General features: G+C 39.5%; 1 protein-coding gene across 2 annotated transcripts in view; it reads right to left on the minus strand.

Annotated features, from left to right (window-relative positions):
- AP1M2 (adaptor related protein complex 1 subunit mu 2) overlaps positions 1–19,308 on the minus strand; it is a 124,895-nt gene that overhangs the window by 8,155 nt on the left and 97,432 nt on the right. The window contains exons 10-12 of one of the 2 annotated variants that reach the window (XM_070741794.1): positions 15,525–15,650; positions 15,077–15,152; positions 12,834–14,084 (exon numbers count right to left, since the gene is read on the minus strand). In XM_070741794.1, the coding sequence (XP_070597895.1) occupies positions 14,062–14,084; positions 15,077–15,152; positions 15,525–15,650 (225 nt within the window). In that variant the 3' untranslated portion in view covers positions 12,834–14,061. Of the gene's footprint in view, positions 1–12,833; positions 14,085–15,076; positions 15,153–15,524; positions 15,651–19,308 lie in introns of those variants that run through there. The other variant, XM_070741797.1, reaches the window with a different exon arrangement.

The raw sequence follows: 19,308 nt of genomic DNA on the forward strand, positions 1-19,308 counted from the left end.
AGGTCAGGGGATCGCATTGGGTGGATTAGTGTCGACGGTGGAACCTGGCTGGAACTTTCCCCTGTACCCGGCTTTTTGTGTTGGAGAGGATAACATCCGTTTGGATCGGCAGCAGGAGCAAAGTGGAATCTAAGTGAAAGTGAATGGTGGTTTGTGGAGGTTGGTGAAAGTTTGCGGAAGTTTTTGGAAGTTACGAGAAGGAGCGATACTTGGCTATTTGGAGTCCCTCAAAACGAACTCTGAACTGGAAGCCGGCGCTGACGCAAAGGTAACTCAGCATATACAAATTTGAAATATTTGATTTGATTCGTTGAAAATAATTGAACAGCTTTTGGAACCATAAATATAAGAGGGTACAAGCGGGCCAAAGTTTGGTACTCATTTTTGTATAAACTTTTTGATTCTCTCTGTCTCTGACTATATTATAAACTTTGAAGATTTTCTACTATACCCCTGATTATTAATTACCTATATTGGATTTAATTCATTTCTTCCTATTATAATACTCTTAGACTTTCTGAATAATTGACTACCATTAAACTGTTGACTAATACTTGATTAAGGAAATAAATAAACAAACATTGAAGACGGAAGATAGAAGACAGAAGAAGAAGAAAAAGAAATTATTTAAAATTGTCCCAAAACACCTTGTCTCTAATATAATTATAAATTTTATAATCCTTTTCTAATATACTTTAGCTCTTTACTTCAACCTTTTCTTACTCTCTCCTACACTTTAGTAATATAATATAGTAATAATAATATAAGATTCTGATATTTACATACTTACATATTTATATATTTATATACAGTATTTAGGAATATTGATATTAGATAGATTGGATTTAAGTTTTGAGTCTCATGTGTAAAGGTTTGTTTAAGATTTAATTAATACTCGCTAATTAACTAAGAACATTAAGTCAAATACCAGAGTACTATTTAATTAAAAATATCAAAGCATTTTTGGAAATAAATTATTGTTATGAAGATTTTATAAATTTAAGTCAATTGACAACTGTACAACTTTTGATGAATTGATTAGACTGAATTGATATTGATTGTTATTTAAATCAACCAATTAATTTAAATCAACTAATTAATTAATTAACTAACTCAACTGCTTAGCTATTTTTATTAATCATATTGAATAATTATAGAAATTGATTAACTGACTATTTGATTATTCGACTGCCCAATTACCTGGCGGGCAAATTGATAGTACAACCTGTGATACCGTGGGTACTAAGCTTATTTAAAATGTCAAGGCCTTTAGCAAATGCTTCCCAATTCAAAGGTGGTAATAAATCTGTAACACCCCAACCTACAACCCCCCAGAGTTCTAAAGGGGCAGAAAGTGTGACAGCTATGGCTTCCCAATCCTCAACAACTACACTTGCATCACTGCAAGAGTTAATATTAAAAATGCAAGAATCTTTGGACCAAAATTGTGAAAAATTGGCGGGGAATATAGAGAATGTAAGAGGGGAAATTTAAAAAGATATACAGAGAGTGGAAGACAGAGTCGGTAAGATTGACGGGAAAATTGAGCTTATCCAAGGCGCACTTTCTGAAAACGCACAGAAGATACAGGAGATAGAGCAGAAAAACAAAAAGTTGGAAGCTAAATTGCAGGAAACAGAAGAAAATACAATGTCAGCCATCAAAAACATGGAAGAGGCCTTATTAAATATGGAGTTTGAAAAAGCCTCTTTTTTCTTAAGATTTCAAAACATACCAGAAACTAAGGAAGAAAACACAGCAGAAACAATGGCGGAGATAATAGCGGGCGTAATGGGTTCAACAGCTAGAAGGGTACTGAAGGAAATAGACGAAATATATCGTGTGTACACTGGTTACGCCCACAGGAATAAATTACCTCGAGAAGTCCATGTTAGGTTTGTTAAAAAAACAGCGAGGGATGAGATATACCATTTGGCTAAAGATGACCCGATAATACATAAAGGAAAGGAGGTAATAGTTCTAAAGCAAATCCCCAGGCGAATTAGAGAAAAGAGAAGACAATATCAAATTTTGATATCTAAACTACACCGACATAAAATCTCCTTTAGGTGGCTTATCCCCAAAGGCCTTCTAGTCACCCTCTTAGGGAAAAAACACAGGATTAACACAATTGAAGAGGCTCAAAACTTTTTAGATCAAAATATTAAGATAATTGAATCACAGGAATTAGGGGGGAGAGGGAGAAAGGAGGTGGAGAGTAGAGAGGAATCAATATCGGATGAGAATATACAAGAACCTGAGATCAGATATAAACGACCAATCAATGGCAAAGAAGGGGCAACTACAAGGTCTAGAGCAGGAGGTAAAGAGCGGAACTAAGGAAACAACTATAGATGAAGAACTATCATTAATATCCATAAACATCAATGGTATAAATGCTTTAAAGAAAAGGAATAAAATATGGCACAAATTAACTAAAAGCAACCCAGATATAACCTGTCTCCAGGAAGTACACATCAAGAAAGATCAGCACTCAGTCTTAGAATGTCCAAAACTAGGGAAACTTTTTGCTTCAGAAACGCGGAACTGTAATTTATGTCAAACCACGACTAAATCCCAAATTACTATATTCTGATGAAGAAGGAAGGATCTTGGCAATACAAATAAATAAAGGGAACCCCCCCACAGTAATAATCTCAATATACGCTCCCAATATAAAACAGGCTGAATTCTATGCTAAAATACACAAAATTTTATTAGATATTGACTCAAAAAAATTTGTAATAGTTGGAGATTACAACTCGATAGCGGATAGAAAAAAAGATTACAAAAGTAATAATAAGAAAAAAGTTAGAAAAATTCTTCCACATACTTTCAAACAAATGGTAGAAGAATTCCTATTGAAAGAAACGTGGAGATCCTTCCACCCAAATAATAGATACTATACATACTTTTCATACCCACATAAGTCGTGGTCAAGAATAGACATGGCCTGGGCTAACCAAGAATTTACTCAAAATATTACAGAATCAGAGATCCTCCCTAATACCTGGGCGGATCATAATCCAATTTGGCTAAAATGGACAGAGCAGGAAAGATCTATTAGGAAAAGGTGGTCATTAAATCAATCCATTATTAAGGAAAAGGATTATACACTAAAGATGGAAAAGGAATTAAAATATTTCCTAGAAATAAATGATAATGGCGAAACAAATACAGTAAAGCCAACCTATGGGACACTACGAAGGCCTATATCAGAGGCTTACCGATATCATACTTAGCGGGTAAAAATAAGCAAAAGAAAAGTGAAATGCAAAAATTGTTTCAAAAAATTACCACTTTAGAAGAAGAACTTCATAAAAACCCATCAGATCAAAAAATACTAAAAGAACTGAATCTGACAAAACACAAGGTGAACTTACATAACCAGGAGGATTTGGCACAAAAAATTAGGAGCCAAAAACAAAACTTTTTCGAAAATGCCAATAAGCCTGGGAGATGGCTAGCGTGGAAGCTAGCCTCTCAACAATCAGATAGATATATCGAAGGTTTAATCGACTCACAGGGGGAAAGACAAACAAAGGAATCACAAAAAAAAATTATAGCTGAACAATTCTATTCCAATTTATATGACCAAGAACAGGTGGAGGAGAGTAAAATTAACGACTATTTAGGACAAATAGAACTACCAAAAGTTACTGAAGACCAAAAAACAAAATTAAATGACAAAATTACGATAACTGAACTTAGGCAAATTCTTGGCAAACAAAAAAACAATAAATCCCCCGGACCGGATGGGATACCTTTTGAGTTATACAAGACTCTACAAGGAATATTAGAGACATACATGTTAGAATTATTTAATGACATCCTATCGGGTGGGAAAATACCAGAGTCCTGGAAGCACGCATACATTACTTTAATTCCTAAAAGTGAATCTGAAAAATTCCTAATCCAAAATTACAGGCAAATTACCCTCCTCAATACTGACTACAAAATTTTAGCGGCAATTATCTCTGAAAGATTAAAACCAATCTTAAATCAAATTATCCACACTGACCAAAGCGGTTTTCTCCCGTACAGACAAATCAAAAATAATACTAGAGCAATACTGAATGTAACCGAATATTACGACATACAGATTGGAAGACAAGCTGCATTGGTCTTTGTGGACGCGGAAAAAGCATTTGACAAAATTAATTGGAGATATTTCATACTGCAGTTACAAAAAATGAATTTTGGAGATCAATTAGTGGGTTTCATTAATACAATATATACCCAGCAAAAAGCCAAAATAATAATTAATAAAGAAATGACCGAGGAAATACAAATTAGAAAAGGTGTAAGGCAAGGATGCCCACTGGCACCATTGATTTTTATAACAGCATTAGAAGCACTACTGATTAAGATAAGAAACAATTCGAAAATAAAAGGATTAAAAACCAAAAATGAAGAATTTAAATTACAAGCTTATGCGGATGATATGGTATTCATTCTGGAAGACCCACTGGTATCGGGCAAACACTTATTAAAAGAAATAGATGACTTTGGAGCAGTGGCAGGGTTAAACATAAATAAAAATAAGACTAAGATAATAGTTAAAAATATGACTTTAAATCAAAGACTAGAACTAGAAAATGAAATGGAAATCCAAACTGCTCCAAAGGTAAGATATCTGGGAATAGTTCTCACAGCCAAATGTAGTACCATATACAAAGACAATTATGAAAAAATTCTGCAAACGACAAAAACAAATTTGGATAAGTGGGCCAATCTCCAACTCTCATTTCTTGGAAAAATTGCAGTGATAAAAATGAATATACTCCCTAAGATTCTCTTTCTCTACCAGACAATACCAATAAAATTACCCAGGAAATTTTTTGATTCACTAAAGAAGTTCACTCATCAATTTATTTGGAGCAAAAAAAAAGCCAGACTAAATTACAAACACCTACAGGACCACAGGAGCAGAGGAGGGATGGGAGTGCCGGATTGGAAGCTATACTACAAAGCTGCATCATTGAATTGGATAAGAGAATGGATCACCTTAAGGGACAAAAGAATACTAGCCTTGGAAGGCTGTAACCTGGAATTTGGTTGGCACTCATACTTAATTGGGAAAAAGGGTAAATTACTCACACATTTTAAACAGCATTTTATGAGAAAAAGTCTAATAGAAACGTGGCAATCAGTGCAAAAGTCCCAATACCTGCAAACACCAAGATGGCTCTCACCGAATGAGACCATAACATATCCCAAAACAATGATTTTAAAGAATAAGATAACATATGACCAATTATTAAATGAAAATGACACACTAATTTCCAAATCGGACCTCCAGGACAAAGGGATCAAATTGGACTGGATCCAATATCACCAAATTAGATCCAAATATAAAGAGGACAGGGAAAGGCAAGGATTCCAAAAAATTGGCACATTTGATAAAATTCTACTGGGCACAGATGATAAACAAATTTCTAAAATATACAAATATTTGCTTTACCAAGAACTTGCCGAGGAGGAAGTAAAAGGTAACATGATAGCCTGGGGGAAAAATTTCGGGTATACGATAAATTTACCAGAATGGGAAAAAATTTGGGTAAATAATTACAAAATAACACTTTCAATCCCATACAAGGAGAACATATATAAGATATTCTACAGATGGCACCTTCCCCCAGCCCGTCTGTCTAAAATGTACCCAAAACTCTCCCCCATCTGTTGGAAATCCCGGGAAAAACCAGGCACTTACTATCATATGTGGTGGACATGCCCAGTAGTCAAACAATTTTGGGGGGAAATCCAAAATATGATTGAAGAAATTATAAAAAAGGAAATAAAAATAAGACCAGAACTCTTTTTATTAGGAATATTCAGACAACACTTCTCAAAACATGATAGACATCTAATACTACACATTACAACAGCGGCCAGAATCATGTATGCACAATCATGGAAGGAGGAGCTCCCACCCACAATCTATAGTGTGATAAATAAAATTTACCAGGTGGTCGAAATGACAAAGCTGACCTATGAGTTACAAGACAAGGACATGGAAGACTTCCATAAAAGCTGGGACAGGTGGTATATCTGGGTTGCCAAAAAAATAATAATAAATTAGAACCAAATTTTAACTTATCTAAATTAAAATTAGGAACCTCAATACCAAATTCAAAAGTAATAAATTTAAACACTATTTATACATATTAAGATACCACAGCACCATTATACCATTGAAGGATAGATATATGAATGATAAAATGTTATGAAAAATTGGAAATGTATATATGTAACCGATGTATAACAAAGCAATAAAAGGACTAGACTTAAGCTGCACACCAAATTTACTACTCCTAGAGTAGTTCAAATGTAAATAACGATATCAAAAATGTAATTGATAAAGCAGAGTGCTTTATTTTTTCTTTCTTAATTTCTTTTACACCTATCTCTTTTTTCTCATTCTTTTTCTTCTCTCTATTTAAATTTTTGTGTACGTTGAGTCTTCGGCGAGGGGCGGCATACAAATCGAATAAATAAATAAATAAATAAATAAAATTGTAGTTGTGTGATTTTAATGTAAATATTTAATAAACTTTTTTCTAAAAAAAATAAAATAAAAAATTTTGTGCCAACATTCATCTTATTTAATTGCATTTTCATAAAAGTCCAGTTAACGTTGTCAAATGCTTTTTTAGCATCTAACACCATTTGTTTTTCAGGGTGTTGTTCATAATATTCCAATGTATTTATAATTGTCCTTAAATTATTTTTAATTTGTCTGCCTGGAAGGAATCCATTTTGATCTTCATGGATTATATTATTCATAATATTTTTGAATCTAATTGCATATATGGAGATAAAAAATTTATAGTGATATTGGTCTATAATTTTGAATTTTTTTCCCTTCTCCGTTCCTGATTTATGTATCAATGTTATTAAGGCTTCTGACCAGGATCTGGGTAATTTTCATTCTGCTACTATCTTGTTAAAAATTTCTAACATGTTTGAAATAAGTATACTGCTATTTAATTTGTAAAATTCAGTGGGTATAGCGTCTGGACTGTGGCTTTGTTATTTTTCTGATTTTTGAGTATATGTTGTAATTCAAGCATTGTAAATGGAGCATTAAGTTTTTGTCTTTGATCCTCTGTTAATATTGGTAAGTCTATGGAATTTAAGAAATTAAAGATCTTATCTTCTTTTATTTCTTCTTTTTGATATAATTTTTTATAAAATTCTAAAACTATTTCCTTCTTTTCATCTAGTCTATGTCTTATTACACCTTTATTATCCTTTTAGTTTCTCTGTCTTTTCTCAACTTGTAAGCTAACCATCTTCCCCGTTTATTCGCATTTCAAAATATTCCTATTTAGCTCTTCTTTTTTTGCAGCTATTTCTTCTTGTTCTATCAGGTTTATCTTGTGTTTTATTAATTCCATCTTCCTTTTAACTTTATTATATGCATTACACTGGAATTCTAATTCTTTCAATTATTTCTGTAATTGTTGGTATTGTTTCTTTTTTTCCCTATTTTTTTTTGCTGTGTAGGAAATTGTCAATCCCCTGGTATATGCCTTTGTTGTGTCCCACACATTTCGTGGCATTGTCTCCTTATTCTTATTTATACTAAAAAATATTTCTAGCTCTTTTTCGATTCATTCTAAATATTGAGGGTCTCGTAAGATATTTCTATTCATTCGCCAAACATTTAATTTTTGCTTTCCTTTCCAGTAAATTACTAATTTGTTTCTATTTGAATATCAGTAATAAATTCAGATGTAAAGGCTGGGGTCCAAGCCATATCTATTCTGGTCCATATTTTATGGGGATTAGAATAAAATGTATATTGTTTATTTCGTGGGTGGCGTTCTAAATGAGTTATTGCTTCATCAAATCCTCTGTTGATTATATTTGTGTGTTCTTCAAAATCATCAATTTTCTTTTCTGCTTTCACCATCTTTTTTTCCACTGTTTTCATCTGTTGTTCATTGATTTTTAAAGCTTGTTGTATAACTTTCATTTTTCCATCCATTACTTTCATACTTTTTTTTACGTCTCCCACTTCAACGTTTAAATCTCCCATTTCTACTTTCAGGTCGCTCATTTCTGTTTTTATATCTTCATGGTGTTTTCTTGCTTCTTCTCTATTTGTTTCCATAGAAATTTGAGTTTTCTGCATGAAGTCTTGAATAACAGCCAAAGAGTCTTGGATGGTCTAGAGCAGTGTTTCCCAACCTTTTTTGAGCCGCGGCACATTATTCATATTTTCAAAATCCTGGGGAACATTGAAAGGGGTGGGTGGGGGGTGGGGGGTGGGCTAAAGAAAAGTTTGGACAAAAAAACCCTCTCTCTTCCTCCCTTTCGCTCTATTTCTCCCTCTTTCTCTCTTTTCCTTCCTTCCCTTCTTTCTCTCTCTCCATCCCTCTTTCTTTCTTCCTCTCTTTTTTGCTCTTTCTCCCTCCTTCCCTTCCTCTGTCTTTCTCTCTCTCTTGCTATCTCTTTCTTGCTTTTTTCTCTCTTTCTTGCTCTCTCTCTCTCTCTTTCACTGTCTCTTGCTATATGTCTCTTTCTTTGCCTCTCTTGCTATCTCTCTGTCTCTCTTGCTATGTCTCTCTTTCTTTCTCTCTCTCTGCCTCTCTTGCTATGTCTCTCTTTCTCTCTTGCTATGTCTCTCTTTCTTTCTCTTTCTCTCTCTGCCTCTCTTGCTATGTCTCTCTTTCTCTCTTGCTATGTCTCTCTTTCTTTCTCTTTCTCTCTCTGCCTCTCTTGCTATGTCTCTTTCTTTCTCTTTCTCTCTCTGCCTCTCTTGCTATGTCTCTCTTTCTCTCTTGCTATGTCTCTCTTTCTTTCTCTCTCTCTCTGCCTCTCTTGCTATGTCTCTCTTTCTCTGCCTCTCTTGCTGCCTCTCTTTCTCTCTCTGTCTCTTTCTCTGCCTCTCTTGCTGCCTCTCTCTCTGCCTCTCTTATATGTCTCTCTTTCTTTCTCTCTCTCTCTCTCAGCTGACTGCAAGCGGGAGCCCTGAGGGCAGCTGGACGTGCTGTTGGACGTCGTATATGCCAAGCCCGCAGCGCCAGCAGTACAGCGTCCAGCAGCACGTCCAATCGCCACCGTCAGGGCTCCCACTTGCAGTCAGCTGAGAGAGAGAGAGAGAGAGAGAGCTCCCGCCGCCTGGAGCTCCCTCTCGCCGCCGCCATCTCCCCGCGACTGCCTGCGGCCGCTGCAGCCGCCCCCTCCCACTCCCCCCGCCAGTGCCCTCCCACCGGGCCCCAAAGGACACTTGCCGCCGACGCCAGGGCCCGGCGGGAGGGCACTGGCGGGGGGACCGGGGGGGTGCGGCTGCAGCTGGGAAAGGCGCAGGAAGGGAAGCTGCCTGCCCGCCTGCCTCGGGGAGCCGCGCTTGCAGCCGCAAACCAAAAGGGCAACCCCCGGGCGCTCCCCAGCCCCGGCCCGCCTCTGCGCCCCCGCCCGGCCCGCGCTCTCTCCTGTCCTCTCCTGCCCGATGTCGTGGTTTCCGGCGCTCTCCTGCTGGGCCCCAAAGAAGGAAGGCGGGAAAAAGGCGCAAAGAACGAAGCTCTCCTTCTTCTTCCTGCCTTCCTTCTTTGGGGCTCAGCAGGAGAGCGCCGGAAACCGCGGCATCGGGCAGGAGCCGGGGGACAGCTGCGAGCGGGCGCTCCAGGTCGGCACCGGCAGCGCCCCGCCCAGCTGGAGCTTCCGTAGCTCTGTGGCACACCTGGCAGTGTCTCGCGGCACACTACTGTGCCGCGGCACACCGGTTGGGAAACGCTGGTCTAGAGAGTTGGCTGGGCCAAACTTTTCTCCTTATCCTTGTCTTTATCCTTAGCCAACATAGTTGTTATCGACCTTTGTTGCAGTGGAGATGGCAATGGGGATCCTTTGGGGGTCAAAGTCTGGTTTTTTTATGGTTTTGATTATAGTTGACGTGCTTGACATCCTAAAATTTTTCTCAATCTTCTAAAATTAATATACTTCCAGAATGGCATATACTTACTGACTTAGATATTTTTCTAATCAATACATCAAATAATTTTTAACTGGCTTAATTATTAAAACTTCAAATAATAACCTTTATCAATATAAGTAGAGTAAACCTAGCTTATCTATCCTTTTTATAATTAATTAAAACAAATCTATTCAGTTATATAAAATTACAGTACTAAATAAAAATTAAAAAATACTAATTAAAAAATATAACATACTATAGCAAGAGGTTATAAAATACAAATCAATTAAACAGCAAATACAATAAAAGGAGAAAGACAATTATAGTTGATTAATTGTTGCAACTTAAAAATACTTAAAAATACTTCTAAATACAAATCTAATATCTATCAATATATTTGTTATTTGTTATAGGTCAATTAATCAATTATCAGTTAATATATGAATGATTATATGAAAAAGTAAATAAAAGAAAAAAAGAAAAGAAAGGAAGGAAGCAGCAGTGGAAACAGCCCCAAGAAGGACCGTCTGTCAGTCCTTTGAAGCCACTGCCACCGCTGCCCACCACGGAGATCCCTTTGCCCGAAAGGAGGCGGCGGCGGCGGCTTCAAGGGACCAACAGCAGGTCCTTCTCGGCGCAGCATTGCTGCAGCCTTCAAGGCCACCATCGCTGCTGCCTTCATTCAGGCAAAGGGATCTCCGCGGTGGGCGGCCTCGGAGGCTGCAGCAACGCAGCGCCGAGAAGGACCCGCTGTTGGTCCCTTGAAGCTGCCGCCGCCCACCAATGGAGGCTGCGGCAGTGACTTCAAAGGACCAACAGCCGGTCCTTCTCGGCGCTGCATTGCTGCAGCCTCCAAGGTCGCCACCGCCACCTCCATTTGGGCAAAGGGATCTCCATGGTGGGCAGTCATGGAGGCTGCAGCCTGAATGGAGGCGGCGGTTCCAATCTGAATGGAGGTGGTGGGTCCCACGAGGCCATCCACCGTGGAGATCCCTTTGCCCAAACGGAGGTGGCGGTGGCTTCAAGGGCATTGCTGCATCCTCCGAGCTCCACTGCTGTCCCCAGGTCGTCGTAACGACGAAACATCGTAAGTTGGGGACAATGAAACCCGGGGACTACCTGTAATTGGAGAGAGAGAGAGAAAGCTGTTGCTGGAGAGAGAGGGACAGAGAGAAAGAGAGAGAGAAAGAAAGAAAGAGGGAGGGAGGGACAGAAAGAAAGAAAAAGAGAGAGAGGGTGGGAGAAGGGAAGAGGGAAAGATAGAAAGGGAGAGAGAGAAAAAGAAAGAGGGAGAGATAGAGAGGAAGAGGGAGAGATACAAAGATGGAGAGATAGAAAGAGTGAGTGAGAGTGATAGAAAGAGAGAGAGAGAGAAAGAAAGCAAGAGAAAGAGAAAGAAAGCAAGAGAGAAAGAAAGAGGGAGAGATATAGAGGGAGAGAGAAAGGAAGTGGGAGAGATAGAAAGAGTGAGTGAGAGAGAGAAAGAAAGCAAGAGAGAGAGAGAGAAAGATAGTGAGAGAGAGAGAGAAAGTAAGAGAAAAGGAGAGGAAGAAAGAGTGAGTGAGAGAGAAAGAGAAAACTCGACAAGGAGTTGGGGACTTGCTCCACTTCGCCTCCTCCCCCTCCCCAGGGTGGCGTTAAGAAAACCACAGCTTTTTTTTATAGTCCGGCCCTCCAACAGTCTGAGGGACAGTGACCTGGCCCCCTGTATAAAAAGTTTGGGGACCCCTGATGTAGAGTATGAAGAGTGTTGGACCTAAAACTAAGTTCGAAGAAGGGCTACCATGATGATGAAAGTACTGGAAAGCAAACCCTATGAGTAACAGAATAAGTTTGAAAGGGAATAAATTTTCAAATAGTTGAAGGCTGTCACACTGCAGTATAGGCAGTGAAGAGCTACCAAAATTTTTATCACTACGCTGGGGCATGGCTTATGCAGGACACCCTGCATTTTCTTTCAATATCTTTCAGTGCAAATGGGATGCTCTGGGGTGGAGCTCCATTTTCACCACCCCACTGCATTCCCCTTTGTCTGGGCAGCAGCCCTCCCCTGAGTAGAGGGTTTAGGTTCTCACTTGATTCAAAGGGTAGGATTAGAGCTAACGTAAGGATGTAGATACTGATCAAATATTAGGAAGAACTTGACAGTAAGAACTGCCAATTGGTAGAATGAATTATTGCGTGGAGCAATTTCTTCCCCTTCACTGGAGGTTTTCAACCTGCTCTCTCAGGGACTATTTAATGAATCTTGTATTGAGCTGAAAATTGGATTCCTAAGTCCCTTTTAATGCTATTGTTCAATAAAAGAGAAATTACATGCTACAGTATATACATGTGCGTATACATTCATTTGTAGGATAATGGATAGCCAAATGGCAAAGGAAATAATAAAAGGATGAAGACCATCATGATACAATTATCTGCTTATCCTGCAATTCCAACTATTGTGTTTGAAATTATAAAATCCAAATCAAGGAAGGGAGAAGTTAGAAGAAGGCTGTTGGGAGAAAAGAAATGAAAATAATTGACAAACACAAAACTATCTATTTGTGCTTGCATACAGGCCAAAAATGTTCCTAGTTTTTGTTTATCATCCTTTGAAGGAGAATAGGATAAACAAACATTGCCCAGGAAGCAACTTCCAGAGCTGATACATTTTGCCCTGATAAGGTTAGGCAAATTTGTTGACTAGTTTGCTAATATTTAGACGCCACTCCTATCCATCAGGATTCTTGAGAGCAATGTTACCTAACTGCCCTGGCTTTTGTCCATGTTCCCCAAAGTATTTCATATCTGTAGCTCTAACCTCAATCCAAGAGTTCAAAGACTGGAATTAAAGTAAAATGCAAGAGTGATCTGTTGGGAACAAAAAGGAAATGAGGATAAATATCAAACCACAATATAACACTAATTTCACTGGAAAAGATTTATTTCTGTCCATTTAGAGTTCGTCCTACTTTAAGAACAAGAAAATTATTAAGTAATTTCATCATGTTTATAACAAAAGATAGTCAGCTACTGTTCTCATTTTCCAAAAAAAGAACAAAGATTAAGAATTTCCTACAATTTCTTGGAAAATTAATGTACAAGTGGATATTTCAACCCAGATCAGCAGTTCTTGATTCCATAATATTGTAGATTCTTCTTTGTCATTGCATTCTTCCTGCACACAACACTTCCTCTGAAGAAACTTGGTTATATTTCAGGATGAACTGAATTCTATTTAGACACTAGTAAGAGACACCTAGATAAATTCACCTAGATAAAGTTTTCCAGATGAAGAGATTCACCCACCTGCTCTTTTGCTTCAGAAATTCTCTAAAAGAGAAATTCTGAATGAAGCAATACCACTAGCACTTAAACTAATATACTGTTTCACAGTGCTTTTACAGCCCTCTGTAAGCCATTTACAGAGTCAGCATATTGCCCCCCAAAATCTGGATCCTCATTTTACCCACCTCGGAAAGATGGACAGCTAAGTCAACCTTGAGCCTGGTGAAATTCGATCTGCCAAATTCCAGGCAGCTGGCAGTCAGCAGAAGTCTCTTGCAGTACTGAATTCTAACCCCTGCACCACAGCAGCTCTTTTACTCATGAAATATTTTTTACCCAAAACTCTTGCAAGATACAGTATACAAACAGGGTTGCTTCCATTCATACATGCCATTGTAGGTGTTGTGTCCAGAGGACGGTTAGAAAATGTGGCCCGCCCCTTACCCTTGGGCGGGAAAACACAGGGTTTGGATTGGCTGGCTTAGCCTGGAAGCAAGGGATATAAATAGCTGCCAGGCACTGCCATGTTGTGTTGTCGTCAAGCAGTTGCAGTTACATGTTACCATTACTATTCCTAATAAACCATTAGGGAGTTTCCCTGGCCTACCAATGTCTTATTTGGAAGACATTACAGTAGGCAACAAGAAAAATAAGAATAGGCTATGATTCTCTCCCACCCAGACCAACCTTAGGTGTAATTGTCCAACAACTATCAACTCAAGTTGTGGTTGAATGGAATGAGGACCAGAGCAGCACTTTGCCAGGAAATATGTAAATATACAAGATCAAATCCAGATAGAGCCTGTATTAAAAGTCATTCAGACGTCTTCATTCTTGATAGTATCAGAATATGTGGCATCATACAATTAATGTGCCCGAAGTTGATAATCTGAGGAAAAAAAGTATCAAATAAGTTAAACTTAAGATCACATATAGCAAGGAATCTCTTTGACTGCAAATAGTTCTATCTCTTTCAGAGGTGAACTTGCAACATTTGCTGAAAAATGAAAATTTTCATCTATTGAAATTAACTCCTAAAGTTTCCCTATGGAGTAGGAGCATTATTGTCTACATATCTGGCAATCACACAATTACCCCAGAAAATATACAGTTTTATTAAAAGTCAACATCTGGAAATTTTCCTCTAGATCAAGGCAAACATCAACATGATGGATATTACATTGGATGTGAATGTACTACTGCATACACACTATGGAATTATGTAAAACCATTTTTGTCCAAATGAAAAAAATTAGGCTGTAAACATCATGTTATTATAACAAGACAGGGCAACTTTTCCAGAATTTTTTACTCTAAGGCAGGGTGTCAAACTTCTGGGTCATGGGCTAGATGCGTCACACACTGGCCACAAGCATTTTACTCACAATACATCACATGATGTAATGCCATGAGTTTAACACCCCTGTTTAAGGGCTTTGATCAAATGCTTGTTATAAGCCTCATCAAGGAGAAGTTAACATAAGAAAGAACAAAGGACTATCTAATTCAGCAAGAGCCAATTAGATATTCCTGGGAAACTTACAAGTAAAACAGTATAGCAGCAGCAGTTCATGCCCTCCAGCACTGAATGCCAATTCTGAAAGTTAATGCTATATCTGAGCTCAATACTAAAATTTAGTATGCTGGGTGAAGGTGGTTAGTTGCCAGTGAAGGGCTACCAAAATTTTTACTACCACACTGTGGGCATGGCTTATGTAGGGTGCCCTGCATTTTCTTTCAACATCTTTCAGTGCAACTTGGGTACTCTGGGATGGAGTTCCATTTTCGCTACCCCACTGCATTCCGCCCCTCTGGGCAGTAGCCCACCCCAGGTTAGTATCCATATATAAATCCATGTTTTTCATGGGCTTTAAAGTTTACCTCCACTCTGGGTGATATAGCGAACCCATGGCAGAGCCTGGTACCCACTCTTTTCTATTATCTTCATGTACCGTACCTGGTCAGAGTGAAATAATAGATGAGAGATAAAATACAAAATAGAATGTGCTTTAACTATCTTTAATTCATTCAGATTTGATGGCATCTTAAGGCTTCCACTTCACACTATAATGTGGTCAAAGCATCTTTTACTCTCTAGTTTAGAATGATTTTTATCCCATGTATTTGGCATATAATAATTTGAATAATTGTGAAAAAAATTGCAGCAACTAGTAATAGTGACCTGTTCTTAACTGCAACCATCCCATAATCTATATAGCTCACAACTTTTGATCATCCTAACTTTCCTTCCTCTTCCTCAATACCAATCTTATATAGTCCTGAGGTTAAAAATGTCCCCAGTCACATTTCACCACCAAGTCTGGCTTACCTGAATCCCAGAGACAGTAAAGTAGGGGATCTCAAAGCGGACTGAGATGGGTGGCCGACCTTCTAGCTCCTCGTTCTCAACACTGGGCAGCCCAAAATGGGCTCGCATCAAATATTCTTTACCGCCCTGAAAATACAAGAGAGACTTTCCTGGTGATCTGAATCCAGATTTGTTTGTTTGTTTCTTTGTTTGTAAGCTGCCCCTCTCTGAGGACTCGGGGCGGCTCACAACATATCAAAAGTACAAAAAAGTATACATCTCAAAAAATCCAATTAATATAATTAAAAGAACTTAAAAACTCCAATATAATTTTTAAAAAGCATCCATCACCATTCACTGCATAAAAACAATTGTTTTCATAATATGGCTCTAATAACTAGAAGACAAACCCTCATCACCACTATTGCCAGCTTTTATCATAGCCCAAGCTCCGTTATAATCTAGTTGGAAGGAATTCATTACCTATTATAATACCCTAGCAGTGGCTTCAGTAATGGGCCACAACATTTTTACTACCACACTGTGGGCATGGCTTATTTTGTGGGTGTGGCTTGATAGTCATGTGACCTGGTAGGGGTGGTTTGTCAACCATGTGATTGGGTAGGAGTGGCTTGCCAGCCATCTGACCAGGTGGGAGTGGCTTGATGATCATGTGATGGGGTGGCTTAAAGGTCATGTGTAACAGCTACAATCTGTTGGGAAGCTTCCCATTCTGTTGGGAAGCTGTGGCCCCTTTATAGCCCATGGACTTCAACTCCTAGAATTCCTGAGCCAGGAATTCTTGCTGGGTCATTCTGGGAGTTGAAGTCCATAGTTGTAAAGAAATCATAATTGCACACCCCTTCTCCAAGAGAAGAAATTATCTAATGAGACGTTATCTCTAAGATCATACATTTCCAATGTAAAGATGCTGAATTCAAGTTCAACCAATCAATATTAGTTTTTTTCTAAAGAAGGGTAGACATTTAAAAAAAAATATTGGAAGAAGCCATGACAAAAAAAAAGTAGGAAGATTAAAATTACAATACATATGGTTGTCAGCTGTACTCCCAGTGAATGAAAAGGAATATAGAAGTATGTCATCTCACTCTAATCAGAACAATAACAGGCACCAAGAAATAAGCTTTTCAATTTCTTTTCTTTAAAAACAATCCCTATGTTCCTCCTGTGCTTTCAGAGAAAGTAACAGACGATGAATTCTTTCCTCAGTAGTGATTGCCAGACATATTTTAAGATAGAGTTGATGATTTCATACTAATTGGAAATAAGAAATTAAAAGTACTGACACACCCCTTCCTGCCCCTATAAAGTCCAAGTCTCCGACTCCTCTTGCCTTTTTGCCTTTCGCCCATCCCTCTTTGGGCTCCCTGGAAAGAACACTCACCTTCACTGGCATGCTTTGGGCTGGGGCACTTCATCAGTGGGCGGGCTGAAGCGGGTCAGGGGCCAGTAAAGGAGACCCGGCCAAAGGGCAAAAAGGCAAGAGGGGCCAGAGCCTAGCAGCGCATTTCTCCTCCACACCCCTTTTCTCTCCAACACGCCCAGGATCCAGAACTGTCTGCGAGGGTTGAAGCCTGCCTTTAATAATGTAATAATAAACATTTATTTATAATGCCCTTTTAACAAAGGGCATGACAGCAAACCATATAAAACTAACAAGGACAGACAGTAGGCAATACACACAATTAGCTAAAAAACAACTAATAAAGCCACAAAATTTGTTAAAAACATTGTCCTGCACAGAGGGGAAGGCGAAGGAAGGAACCCGTCTACCTGCCGCAGCCTCCTCTTACCCACTTCAACCCTCTTCTACTTGGGGCAATTGTTTCCATCGGCTCCAAAATGATGAGACTGCGCTGAGAAGAAGGGCTTTGCTTCAACCCTCACAGCCAGGTCTGGATTCTGGATGTGTTGGAGGGAAAGGGGTGAGGGGGGAGATGCGTCATCAGGCACACAGCTTCGGCCCCTCTCACCTTTTCGCCCTTCACCTGGCCCTCCTTGGACAGCCCCCGCCTCACCTCAGCCCCGCCCGCTGACGAAGTGCCTCAGCCCAAAGCATGCTAGCAAAGGTGAGCACTCTTCCCAGGGAGCTCAAGGAGGGCCAGGCAAAGGATGAAAAAGTGAGAGATACCAGAGTCAAGTGCCTGGCGGCCCATCTCTCCCCCACCCCCATTCCCTCCAACACGCCCGGGATACAAACCTGGCTGTGAGGGTTGAAGTGAAGCTCGCCTTTGCCACTCGTTCCTCTTAGTGCAGTCTCCCCATTTTGGAGCCAATGGAAACAATTGCCCTGAGTAGACGAGGGTTGAAGCATTTAGGAGGAGACTGTGGCGTGTAGACGGGTTCTTTCCTTCGCCTTTCCTCCTGTGCAGGGCAATTGTTTCCATCTGGTCCAAAATGGGGAGACTGCACTGAGGGGAAGGGGTGGCAAAAGCGGGCAATGGTCCACTTCACCATTTTGCTCATCCCCTCTCCCCACCCGGTGTTGTGGTTAGCTCTGGCCCAGCTCCTGCCCCAAGGACTATGGATGTGGGGGAGATATCCACATGCTGCAGGTCTGTTTTGCTCCTGGTGGAATCTGCTGATGAAGGCTCCTCTGACCAAGAAGCCATGAGTGACAGGAGGAGAGTGTGGCAGACAACTCAGAAGGAGATCAATTATCTAGCTCCTCCTTGGATTCGGAACAAGAGTTAATGATACAGCCACGCATGTGGAGAGCGATGCATAGGCAGCAACAACTGAGAGATTATTAGCAAAGAAAATGAGGCCACCTGTGGTTGGGTGGGGCTGTGGTAATTAGTGAGGCTGCTATAAATAGCAGCCTGTGGGTTTGGCCATTGTGGAGGATTATCTGATCGTTGTGTTTTGTGCCTGCTTTGCTGACTTTGACCTTTGTTTGCTGATTTTTCCCCGCTTTGAAACTAAACCAGAGGAAAGTGTGTTTCACTTTGTGAAAGAAGGACTGTGAATTGCCTCACAGCTGCAAGCTAAGTATCACAGAACTGATAAGGGATTTATACAAAGTATCAGTTTGTTTGGAGACAAGTGCTCTTTGCTATACAAAAAAGTGCTTTGTTTATTTGCATTTTTGGTATAAAGAACATTGTTTTGAATTTTCAAACGTGTGTGTGTCTGAAATTGTATCTGTGCATTTTCGGGAGGATTCTACCAAAGAGCTCGACAGAACACCCTCCTTGGAATCTTTTGTTCTCTGCAGTTCGGGGCACAAGAGCGCTACCTGTCTTCGCCGCCCCCACTGCTGCTATTCCTGCCTCCCGATGTCAGAAAGGTTTGAGTAGGGCACGTGGCTTCTGCCACCGGACGAAAAGACTGGTAATCCCGGAAGTGATTGCCACCGGTCAGTTGAAGCTGTGCATGCAGGTTCATTTCCGCCGGTGGAATGGCATTCCACCCATGGTGCCTGCTGCCCATCCCTGAGTGGCTCTTACAATATTTGTCTAAGACTTCAAGATACATTTAAAAGCTCTCCAATAGTGCCCCATTTCAAATTCACCAAAAGAACCATATAACGTTCTGAATTTTCCTGTTAAAAGTCTAACTGATTAGAATGTACTACTGATATGAATGATGCAGGAGACTGATTAGAGAAAAACAACAATAATGGGGGACTTTACTACCCCGACATCAACTGGAAAACCAACTCAGCACCAAGCGGAAAGTGTAATAGATTTCTCACCAGACTCACAGATAACTTTCTAGCCCAAAAAGTGGAAACAGGAATGAGAGGGACTGCAATACTAGACCTAATACTAACAAACAGGGA

Source organism: Erythrolamprus reginae, chromosome 2, assembly GCF_031021105.1.
Source record: "Erythrolamprus reginae isolate rEryReg1 chromosome 2, rEryReg1.hap1, whole genome shotgun sequence".
Taxonomy (NCBI): Eukaryota; Metazoa; Chordata; class Lepidosauria; order Squamata; family Dipsadidae; genus Erythrolamprus; species Erythrolamprus reginae.